Source organism: Haliotis cracherodii, unplaced genomic scaffold (assembly GCF_022045235.1).
Source record: "Haliotis cracherodii isolate W230 unplaced genomic scaffold, xgHalCrac1.p SCAF_5, whole genome shotgun sequence".
Classification (NCBI taxonomy): Eukaryota; Metazoa; Mollusca; class Gastropoda; order Lepetellida; family Haliotidae; genus Haliotis; species Haliotis cracherodii.
Window position 1 is genome coordinate 48,865,018 of NW_027266308.1, and position 11,437 is coordinate 48,876,454.

Here is an 11,437-nt window from a genome sequence, read left to right on the forward strand (position 1 = left end):
CACGTCGCTATATACGTGCAATAATCTTGGACGCGACGTTAAACCCCATTTCACCTCACTTCACCGTTAAACCCCATTTCACCCCACCTCACCTAAGGTAATCAGGAAACTAACAGTTTGGGCATATAACCTTTTAAAGGCGCTTCATTAACTGCCGACTTCTGACTATTGAAGGACAACTTAAACACCATAAGAATATGCACTGGGATTGCCATTTTCATTCTTTTTCATTCTTGTCAAATAAAACTCGCTGAGTCGCGGCAATACGCTGTGCAGAGTTGAGTCCCATGGAAACGCCAGGAACCTATGATCGTGGGGTTGCCCCGATTAAGCTTTTAGGTTTGTGGGGATCATACATGAGCTAGTGGGTTTCACCGAAGTGGTAAACGTCTGAGAAATGCATCACTTCAGGATTTCCTCCCACATAAAGCTGACACGCCGTGATATAACTGTTAAAAAACTGTTAAAAACTACGTTGAACACAACCACTCACTCACTCGTATTTCACTGAGCTGTATTTCAGAGGTTACGTTATTTCTCATTGTTTCTGAGTCAATTTGGATTTGTAGGAGTCCGCAGTAAAGATGTGTGTCAGTTGAATTAACCCATGTCGCCAAGGCTAACTGAAACACGCCCTCAAGAATCAGGCGAGAAGTAGTCATCCATTTCGACCTTGGTCCACTTGCACAAAGCGATCTTAGCGCTACGACTATTGTAAGCCTATGTTAAAGCATGTGAGTTACGATCATCTTCTCGCTAAGATCGCTTTGTGCAAGTGGGTCCTGAATCTATATCCATAATCGCCTCATTACACGACATAGCTTGAATGTTTTCCACATCATGAATAACCACGTCGAATGTATTTCTTCCATATTGTATGTTTTCTAATAGCCCGAAATGCTTAAATCTAAAACTCTTTTAAAAACTCTATACTGTTCCTGAAAGTTGACATGAATCATGTTTGTCACTTTGATATAAGTCCGACAGGCGTTAAGTTGCGGATTCTGTATCACTTTCCGATTGGTCAGTTGACAACAGGAAAAAGCTAACCAAGAGGAGACTAATATGACTGGTAGTTTCGTTTAGTTCCCGCCTTTCATGACATAGAAATACAATGTTACAACGTCAGGGATGATGATGGGGCAGATCATGACCAGCACCAGTCCTACACCAACGCTCCCTATATATGTGGATTTTACTTGTTTGTTCGACACGCTTATCTTCGTGAGAAGGTACCTTGAGACGTTTTTCCTCTCTAGAAGCAGTTCCTGCTGCAACTCTTGACTCGCAGAACGAGCCATGATCAAATCTCTCGGGATGGACACTCTACATCGACAGATACACTTATGAGTTGTGGTTGCATCGTTAAACGTTTTCGCGAGAGGTGGGACTTTGTATTCGGTTGAGGCATGTACTAGCGATGAAACTGGAGAAGTCATGACGGATTTCAAAACATCATATGTTAAATCTGTTCCCTGAGACACAGGAGACAAAAATGACGGTTGATGGTCAGGAGGAAGTGTAGTTAGTACATGACCAGGAGTAGACGAAGGAGACAATTTAGAAGGGGTGAGTGACGGTTGGTATCCAGAAGGAGGTGTTACTAGGACATCACCAGTAGTAGACGATGGCGACACCCTAGAAGGGGTGAGTGACGGTGGGTATCCAGAAGGAAGTGTTACTAGGACATCACCAGGAGTAGACGATGGCGGCACACTAGACGGGGTGAGTGACGGTGGGTATCCAGAAGGAGGTGTTACGAGGACATCACCAGGAGTAGACGATGGCGGCACTCTAGACGGGGTGAGTGACGGTGGGTATCCAGAAGGAGGTGTTACGAGGACATCACCAGGAGTAGACGATGGCGGCACTCTAGAAGGAGTGAGGGACGGTGGGTATCCAGAAGGAGGTGTTACTAGGACATCACTAGTAGTAGATGATGGCGACACACTAGAAGGGCCGAGTGACGGTGGGTATCCAGAAGGAGGTGTTACTAGGACATCACTAGTAGTAGACGATGGCGGCACACTTGAAGGAGTGAGTGACGGTGGGTATCCAGAAGGAGGTGTTACTAGGACATCACCAGGAGTAGACGATGGCGGCACACTAGAAGGGGTGAGTGACGGTGGGTATCCAGAAGGAGGTGTTACTAGGACATCACCAGGAGTAGACGATGGCGGCACACTAGACGGGGTGAGTGACGGTGGGTATCCAGAAGGAGGTGTTACGAGGACATCACCAGGAGTAGACGATGGCGGCACACTAGACGGGGTGAGTGACGGTGGGTATCCAGAAGGAGGTGTTACTTGGACATCACCAGGAGTAGACGATGGCGGCACTCTAGAAGGAGTGAGGGACGGTGGGTATCCAGAAGGAGGTGTTACGAGGACATCACCAGGAGTAGACGATGGCGGCACTCTAGAAGGAGTGAGTGACGGTGGGTATCCAGAAGGAGGTGTTACGAGGACATCACCAGGAGTAGACGATGGCGGCACACTTGAAGGAGTGAGTGACGGTGGGTATCCAGAAGGAGGTGTTACTAGGACATCAGCGGTAGTAGACGATGGCAACACAGTAGAAGGGGTGAGTGACGGTGGGTATCCAGAAGGAGGTGTTACTAGGACATCACTAGTAGTAGACGATGGCGGCACACTTGAAGGAGTGAGTGACAGTGGGTATCCAGAAGGAGGTGTTACTAGGACATCACCAGGAGTAGACGATGGCGGCACACTAGAAGGGGTGAGTGACGGGGGGTATCCAGAAGGAGGTGTTACTAGGACATCACCAGGAGTAGACGATGGCGACACAGTAGAAGGAGTGTGTGACGGTAGGTATCCAGAAGGAGGTGTTACGAGGACATCACCAGGAGTAGACGACGGCGGCACTCTAGAAGGAGTGAGGGACGGTGGGTATCCAGAAGGAGGTGTTACTTGGACATCACCAGGAGTAGACGATGGCGGCACAGTAGAAGGAGTGAGTGACGGTGGGTATCCAGAAGGAGGTGTTACGAGGACATCACCAGGAGTAGACGATGGCGGCACACTAGAAGGAGTGAGTGGCGATGGGTATCCAGAAGGAGGTGTTACTTGGACATCACCAGGAGTAGACGATGGCGGCACTCTAGAAGGAGTGAGTGACGGTGGGTATCCAGAAGGAGGTGTTACTAGGACATCACCGGTAGTAGACGAAGGCGGCACACTTGAAGGAGTGAGTGACGGTGGGTATCCAGAAGGAGGTGTTACTAGGACATCACCAGGAGTAGACAATGGCAACACAGTAGAAGGGGTGAGTGACGGGGGGTATCCAGAAGGAGGTGTTACTTGGACATCACTAGGAGTAGACGATGGCGACAAAGTAGAATGAGTAAGTGACGGTGGGTATCCAGAAGGAGGTGTTACTAGGACATCACCAGGAGTAGACGATGGCGACATACTAGAAGGGGTGAGTGACGGTGGGTATCCAGAAGGAGGCGTTACTAGGACATGACCGGTAGTAGACGATGGCGACACACTAGAAGGGGTGAGTGACGGTGGGTATCCAGAAGGAGGTGTTACGAGGACATCACCAGGAGTAGACGATGGCGGCACACTAGAATGAGTGAGTGACGGTGGGTATCCAGAAGGAGGTGTTACGAGGACATCACCAGGAGTAGATGATGGCGACACACTAGAAGGGGTGAGTGACGGTGGGTATCCAGAAGAAGGTGTTACTAGGACATCACCAGGAGTAGACGATGGCGACACACTAAAAGGGCCGAGTGACGGTGGGTATCCAGAAGGAGGTGTTACTAGGACATCACCAGGAGTAGACGATGGCGACACACTAGAAGGGGTGAGTGACGGTGGGTATCCAGAAGGAGGTGTTACTAGGACATCACTAGTAGTAGACGATGGCAACACAGTAGAATGAGTGAGTGACGGTGGGTATCCAGAAGGAGGTGTTACTTGGACATCACTAGTAGTAGACGATGGCAACACAGTAGAATGAGTAAGTGACGGTGGGTATCCAGAAGGAGGTGTTACGAGGACATCACCAGGAGTAGACGATGGGGACATACTAGAAGGGGTGAGTGACGGTGGGTATCCAGAAGGAGGCGTTACTAGGACATGACCGGTAGTAGACGATGGCGACACACTAGAAGGGGTGAGTGACGGTGGGTATCCAGAAGGAGGTGTTACTAGGACATCACCAGGAGTAGACGATGGCGACAAAGTAGAATGAGTAAGTGACGGTGGGTATCCAGAAGGAGGTGTTACGAGGACATCACCAGGAGTAGACGATGGGGACATACTAGAAGGGGTGAGTGACGGTGGGTATCCAGAAGGAGGCGTTACTAGGACATGACCGGTAGTAGACGATGGCGACACACTAGAAGGGGTGAGTGACGGTGGGTATCCAGAAGGAGGTGTTACTAGGACATCACCAGGAGTAGACGATGGCGACAAAGTAGAATGAGTAAGTGACGGTGGGTATCCAGAAGGAGGTGTTACGAGGACATCACCAGGAGTAGACGATGGCGGCACACTAGAATGAGTGAGTGACGGTGGGTATCCAGAAGGAGGTGTTACTAGGACATCACCAGGAGTAGACGATGGCGACACACTAGAAGGGGTGAGTGACGGTGGGTATCCAGAAGGTGTTACTAGGACATCACCAGGAGTAGACGATGGCGACACACTAGAAGGGGTGAGTGACGGTGGGTATCCAGAAGGAGGTGTTACTAGGACATCACTAGTAGTAGACGATGGCAACACAGTAGAATGAGTGAGTGGCGGTGGGTATCCAGAGGGAGGTGTTACTAGGACATCACTAGTAGTAGATGATGGCGGCACACTAGAAGGGGTGAGTGACGGTGGGTATCCAGAAGAAGGTGTTACTAGGACATCACCAGATGTTGACGATAATAACACCCCAGAAGCATCAGGTAATGATAGATCTTCAAAACTGACAGATGATGACAGAACGTCATGGCCCGTTGATGAAGGAGCGTCAGATGATGGAACACTTGATGGAACATCAGAGGATGGAAACGTTGATAGTTGCAGTTCATGATCAGCAGCAGACGGTGCACCAGTAGGTAACCACGAACTTGCCACAGAGGATGCGGTTGTTGGTTGAAAAACAGATGGGGCAGATAATGTGCTGGTTCCACCAGTGACTGCTGCAGTACTGCTAGAAGCTCCTGGCGAAGTTGGGGCCACTGAAAGAAACATTCAAGCCAGTATGTGAGAGTTCATTCCAAGCATACTATACTCTTTAAAAGATGGGGATCATCAAATATAAATTTTGATACTAAGTATTAGAACAAAGATAAGAACTATGCAAGAACATTTATGTCTGTAAAACTTAACACCACAACACATCCTCTAGTTTGCATGTGCTACACGCAAGAGCGCCACCCACTCGTAGGCTGTCATTCCTGATTTTGACACTTCCAAGAGAGGGCGATTAATCTCTCTGAAACATTATTTCTGTCAATCTTATTGATTCTGCTTGTTGTGAAAGATGTGATTTATTTATTTATTTCCTTCATTGTTTGTGTATGAACTTGCGATGCGGCGTCTGCTGGATACTGGCACGCTGGAAACTGGCAGAAGTCAATGTTTCACAGCCTGTGATTCGCAGACTGTGGAACAAGGACCATCAAATCCAAAATGTTGTCCAGGTCAACGACAAGAGTACAGGATCGATTGATCCGAAATCAAGCTCTACGAATAATAATATTCTCACCATTTTTATTTTTTTTATTTTTTTTCCCGAAGAGTTTATATTGTGGAGTAAACATAGAACCACACGTGTGTCACTTAACGAAAATATACAAACTAAAGTGAGTAGTTTGGTGAAACGCCGCTTTGAACAGCATCTCAGTCTGCAGTGAAGTCCGCATTCCAGATTATTCAATTCTTTTCTATGATAGGGGGAGCCACACATAGCTTTTCAGGACATCCAGGTGTCCAATGAACGATTTATTTTTTGTTTTAAAATGATCACGTTCTGTGATGTTTTCCGCGTCACAATGCTGAGACGTCCTGTCTTTAATGACATGTACAACTTAGAGTTGCAAGAGTCGTCGCTTCATTGTGTACAGTGTGGTCCTTCGAAGCAGCGTTTCCAAAGTATTTTGTTGAAAGGACTTAATCATTCAGTTTATGATGAACATCATTGTTTGAGACAAGCCGATTAAAGCTCATTATCATTGTGAATATTCAGTAAAATCAAAATATGATATCACTTTACCAAAAAGGCTTGCGATATGTTGGTTCACTGTTTGTTAGGCTGTGTGATTGTTCCATACGGCGATTTCGAACTCAAAATTATATTATAATATCATCAAAATAATAATACACACAATTATATCGTTTCGTTTTTAGATGGATAACTTCAGGAAAGTGGATGAGCATCATGACTGTGTTAAGTTTGATATAATCATAGTCGAGATACAGTCTAGCTATGATAAGGAGGACCTACCTTGACTTTCGCTGAAGATGAACATCATTATAACGACCGCGAACATGCTGATACGTCATATGTTCAGTTGAATGTACATCGACACTGTTCCTTCTGACTGTAAATGTTTGTGTGTTTTGTCAGTTTGTGATTTAGTGCTACAAGGATCTACATGACAATGGCTTGGAAATGCACCAATATATTAGCTTCTAAAAAAATGGCAAAATCAATGTACCCAAATGGACTCTCATGTTTCTCACACATCAGTACCTAGTGACTCCTGTTTTTATGTCTTTGTGGTATGTATCCATAGAATCAGCGTATACATCACTGGTTCTGTGAATAAAGTAAAATTGATATTTTAAGTGTACAATAAACTCGTGTACATGGATAAAACCATTTGATGAGTACTTGAGGAGGGCATCAGAAAATCAATTCGAACAACCTCTGAGAGTAGTGCCGCGGTAGTTCACCTGGATAAACAGTCAGAGACTGAACAGATCACTTACTAAACGATTCATAATCTAGAATAATGATTTTGAAGAACATGTCTTTCACACAACTCGGTATACACATGCCTCCTTAGAAGATGCTAAAATAAACACACAAGTTCCATCTTTGATGCCTTTTCACAGGTCTTTAGCAACCCATGCTAGTCGTAAAAGGCGACTGTGCTTGTCATAAGAGGCGAGGCGGATGGTCAGGCTCGCTGACTTTGTTGATGCATAGCATCGATCTCAATTGCTTGGATCGATGCTCATAATGTCAATCACTGGACTGTCTGGTCCAGACTCGATTATTTACAGACCGCCGTCATATAGCTGGAATATTGCTGAGTGCGACGTTAAATAACAAACAAACAAAAAAAAACACATATGTTGATCCGCTCAGCTTTTCGAGTAAACCTGGGGCGGTATTCACAATGCTTCTTAGAATTTTCTTAAGCCTTAAGAATTCGTAAATCCACAAAGAAATCTTAGTTTCCCTAACAACCAACTTAAGTTTTAAGTAATTCCAGTCATATTCACAGAGCTTCTCAGTGCGTAGTTCTTTGCTTAAGTTTAAAATACCTCATGAGCTTACTTAAGTCCTTAAGAATTTTCTAAGACATCCAATATGGCTGCCATAGGAATTGTACAAACCGCCGCTTGAAGAGATGTACTGCAAATATATTCTGACAAAGAACTAATCAGAAGATACAGGTTAAACTTAAGTCAATTTCTTAGAAAATTCTAAGAAGCTTTGTGAATACCGCCCCTGGTATCGTAACTATCGCTAGTGCTCGTGATGCATCAGCATCGTACAATCGAGTCTTCTTATAAGTAGGAATATTCATGAATATGGAAAGGATTTTGTAGTATTTGTTTATCTGAGCAATGGTAATTCCAATCAGCATCTAGTCTCAGCACATATGGGCCTGCAAGTTCAAGACTGAGGTAGTGCAGGTGCGAACTTGAAATCAACAGATGCTGATTGGAATTACCATTGTTCAGATAAACAAATACTATAGCGAAATGCCTCTTCTGAACGCGTGTCCGGCATAGATCTATTTTCCAAAGCGTCCTTGTCCTAGCGAGTTCTCGATCTATATAATCGAATCAGGTGACTGTTGTAAATGAACTATTAGATGGGACTTGGAAAAGATTTCAATCCTGAGTATGGAGGGAATGTGTGTGAGTGAGTGAGTTGGGTTTAATGCCGCTTTTAACAGTACCCCAGGTATATCACGGCGTGTCAGTTTAATGTGGGAGGAAAGCCCGAAGTGATGCAGGTTTCTGACGTTTACTACTTCGTTGAAACCCACGAGCATGGGTATGGTGCTGACAAACCTAGAAACATAATCGTGGCGAACCGGGATTCCAACCCACGATCATATCTTGACGCCTGGGCCTTAGACGCGTGATTCAAGCGTATAATATTGTTGGACGTAGTTGTTTGCCTGATGTCATGAGAACTGCACACAAAACAAGGGTTTGGTGGCGGAAACGTACAGGGCTTTTATCATATTAATAAAATGGAGATATAATACACCTGATAAACGAGGATGGGTATTGTGCTTACATGAATCATTATCAGGGCCATAGAATTCTGACGCCCCTAAAGGACACAGGACGTCACACGCAATTTATGCAGCATACACTCCGTCAAAGAGACGCTGGTCATGTGACAGTCGGTTCCTCAAGCCTATCCGTTTACCAAAAGTCTTACAGACCCTGCCTATTGTACTGATTTGTCACAGCTAAACAATTGCGCAGGTTTTTGTTGGGTATACCTCAAGGACATCACGTAATGTCCACGAAAAACTCATTATTACGCAATTCCTTTAACCCTTGTAGGTGTAAGTGATGTTAGATACAACAGTCCAGTAGCATACAGTATCGACATCTCGAGAAAGAAATAACATTTATCATCTCGAATTAGTTTTACAAAACGGATATGTCCCACACAAGGAGTTTGCACGTAATGGTCGTGCTTTCAGATCTCAGAGTTTATCAAAAGCATCATGCTCGCAAACATTGTTTATTTACTTTTAGTTAGGAGATATGTACTTGTAATTCAAAACATGTCACATGACGGTTCCTCCACTTATGCATCAAACATCGCCATTGTGCCTGCCAACCAACATCAGGTAGATCAAACGATTTCCTATAAAGGGTTTGAGAGGACGATCGCTTGAAGTGAACGATCGCCTGATGGTAAAATCGAAAATCCGGATAGATTACTCTCAGCTCTTAAGTGCAACTGTTACCAGACCGCGGGGCATACGGCTCCAGGTTCCATGAAGTGCCGGCAGTTGGCGTTGTAGTGTGGCAAACGATCCGGGATGAGAGATAGTCTTGGTTTTAGATACCAGATCTCCTATCATGGGTGGGACATAGTCCACCCAGTGCGATGACCCTCGCCCATGTACTAAAACAGACAGAAAAGATTCCTTTGGTAAAATATATTAGCTGACAACGTAATAACTGTATAATGTAATACCTAAATTTAAATTCTCTAGCCATGGTGGATGTTCCTACAAAATAGTGCGTTCGGGCTCCTTCCTTCGGGGAATACATGATATGTTTTGAAGAGCAGGCAATACTATAATCGAAGTCCAATATGTTTAAGGCATTATCTGTTATCTAAATGGTGTAGTAGTATCACCAGGGCTAACGGCAATTTTATTTCTTAAACGAAAAAACAACAAACATTCAAACAAGCAAAGGTTCCACAAGTACCAAATCGACTTATGCATGTATATGATAGCCGAAAGAGCGCTTGAAATATAGACAGCATCAATATATCAGATATGGGTTGGTTACCCGTTGCATCAGTCCACAGATTGGCACCTGCTGAGAAAATATATATCACTGTAAATATTTCCATTGAGTGTCGGTCAATTTACTTCGAGAAATGCCGAATGATGCTTAGACAGAGGATTGAATACGCCAAGAGAAGCAAGCATACCGTTATGATGTACATGTCTCCCAATAACTTGAAGTTCCGCTGATCACGAAGGTCTCCTCCTGATCAGCAAAAGTAGTTGACCATAGATCCGCATATGCCATTTGAAAATGTGTAATCAGAAAATAAAGCTCCTTTTCAAATGTAGCGAGTGAATATGGTTTTACGCCGCTTTTAGCAATATTCCAGCAATATCACGGCGGGGGACACCAGAAATGGGCTTCACACATTGTACCCATGTCGGGAATCGAACCCAGGTCTTCGTCGTGAAGAGCAAACGCTTTAACCACTAGGCTACCCGACCACCAGTCTTTTTCAAATGTAACATAATGTGTTTACGAAACACGCCATTTATGATTGCCAGGTCCACTAGTATATCAATTACGGTGGCATTTAGTCATCGCGTGTGTAAACAGAATAATGTGTTGTCCTCACAATTCAGTTCTCGATATCACTAATTGACTTTGGTCACCGATACTCTGCATTACAGTTTATCAACACACAGACGTAGAAGCAATTTCCTTCTTTAGAAGTGGCAGCGGTAAATGTCACGGTGCTTAGTACAAAGAACATTCTAGACTAGCTCTTTGACTGAACCATGATAAACATTTTTTCAACCTTGATATTACACGTATCGATTTATATATCGATTGTCACACATGTGGATTGAGCCTGTTGACGTAGAGAGGTAAATCGAGCGATATAACGAGCGATATATGTCGTGTTTAGATACGAAGAAGTTTAACACCCGAGTCACACCGATGAACACACTGAGGCCAAACTCTGAACCAGTCAAGCTATTGTAGTTACAACCATCGTTAGCGGAGTTTTGTTCTTGGTATATTGACAGGTTACGTCAGAACCACCTTTTTCAAATTTGATAGACAGTTTCCTGTAACGTGTTTGGTCGTTTCATTAGAGTGTCAGTCTCAAACAGCGGGATATAGACTCAATTCGGAATACAGTCGACAAGTCAACCTCGGGGATCATCATCGAATCCCTTTGCAAATCTGTGCAAAATGTGTTCCGTGAAAGTCCTGGCATTTGTTTGTATGATGATTGGATCAGTTGGATATAGTACAGGGAGGAAGGCGTGTGCAATACATCCTCAAAAGTTGAAGTTATTTAGAAAAGCACGCCGGATGGTATCTCCGGAGCCAATCCAAATTCTTCGAGAAACAGAAGGACCTTTGTCGTGTGTTCTGAAGTGTCTTAACCATCTGGCTTGTCACTCTGTGTCTTACAATCATAGCAACTCGGTGTGTGAGCTGAATGACTCTGTTTTCAATTCATTGACGTCTGGCTATGCAATAGTGGAACCAGTGGAAAGCGTGTGGTATACTGAGATGGCTGCTTGGCCAGATAGGATGGCTGGACCCTGCGCCAGACACAACTGCTTGTTGGATCAGGTGTGTAGTAAAAAGGCAAACACATTTAACTGTGAAAATATCTTGTACTGGAATCGCAAACCTTAACGGTTTCAAGGAATACAGATGGCGGATGATAAGATGGTTTATGCAAGTTCAAAGATTTTTTATCAAGG

General features: G+C 44.5%; 1 protein-coding gene across 1 annotated transcript; it reads right to left on the bottom strand.

The window, feature by feature from the left end:
- Positions 1–1,082: 1,082 nt before the first annotated feature.
- On the bottom strand, positions 1,083–6,496 carry LOC139443724 (mucin-2-like). Its single transcript, XM_071224655.1, has 2 exons — positions 6,469–6,496; positions 1,083–5,200 (listed from the first exon to the last, which is right to left on the bottom strand). The coding sequence occupies exons 1-2, from the start codon at positions 6,494–6,496 to the stop codon at positions 1,083–1,085; spliced, it is 4,146 nt and encodes a 1,381-aa protein (XP_071080756.1).
- Positions 6,497–11,437: the final 4,941 nt, after the last annotated feature.

Bases quoted from the DNA above. Each gene is read 5' to 3' on its own strand.
- LOC139443724 (XM_071224655.1), bottom strand. From the start codon at position 6,496: ATGATGTTCATCTTCAGCGAAAGTCAAG. The intron at 5,201-6,468 runs GTAGGTCCTCCT...TGTTTCTTTCAG, and splicing joins CATCTTCAGCGAAAGTCAAG to TGGCCCCAACTTCGCCAGGA.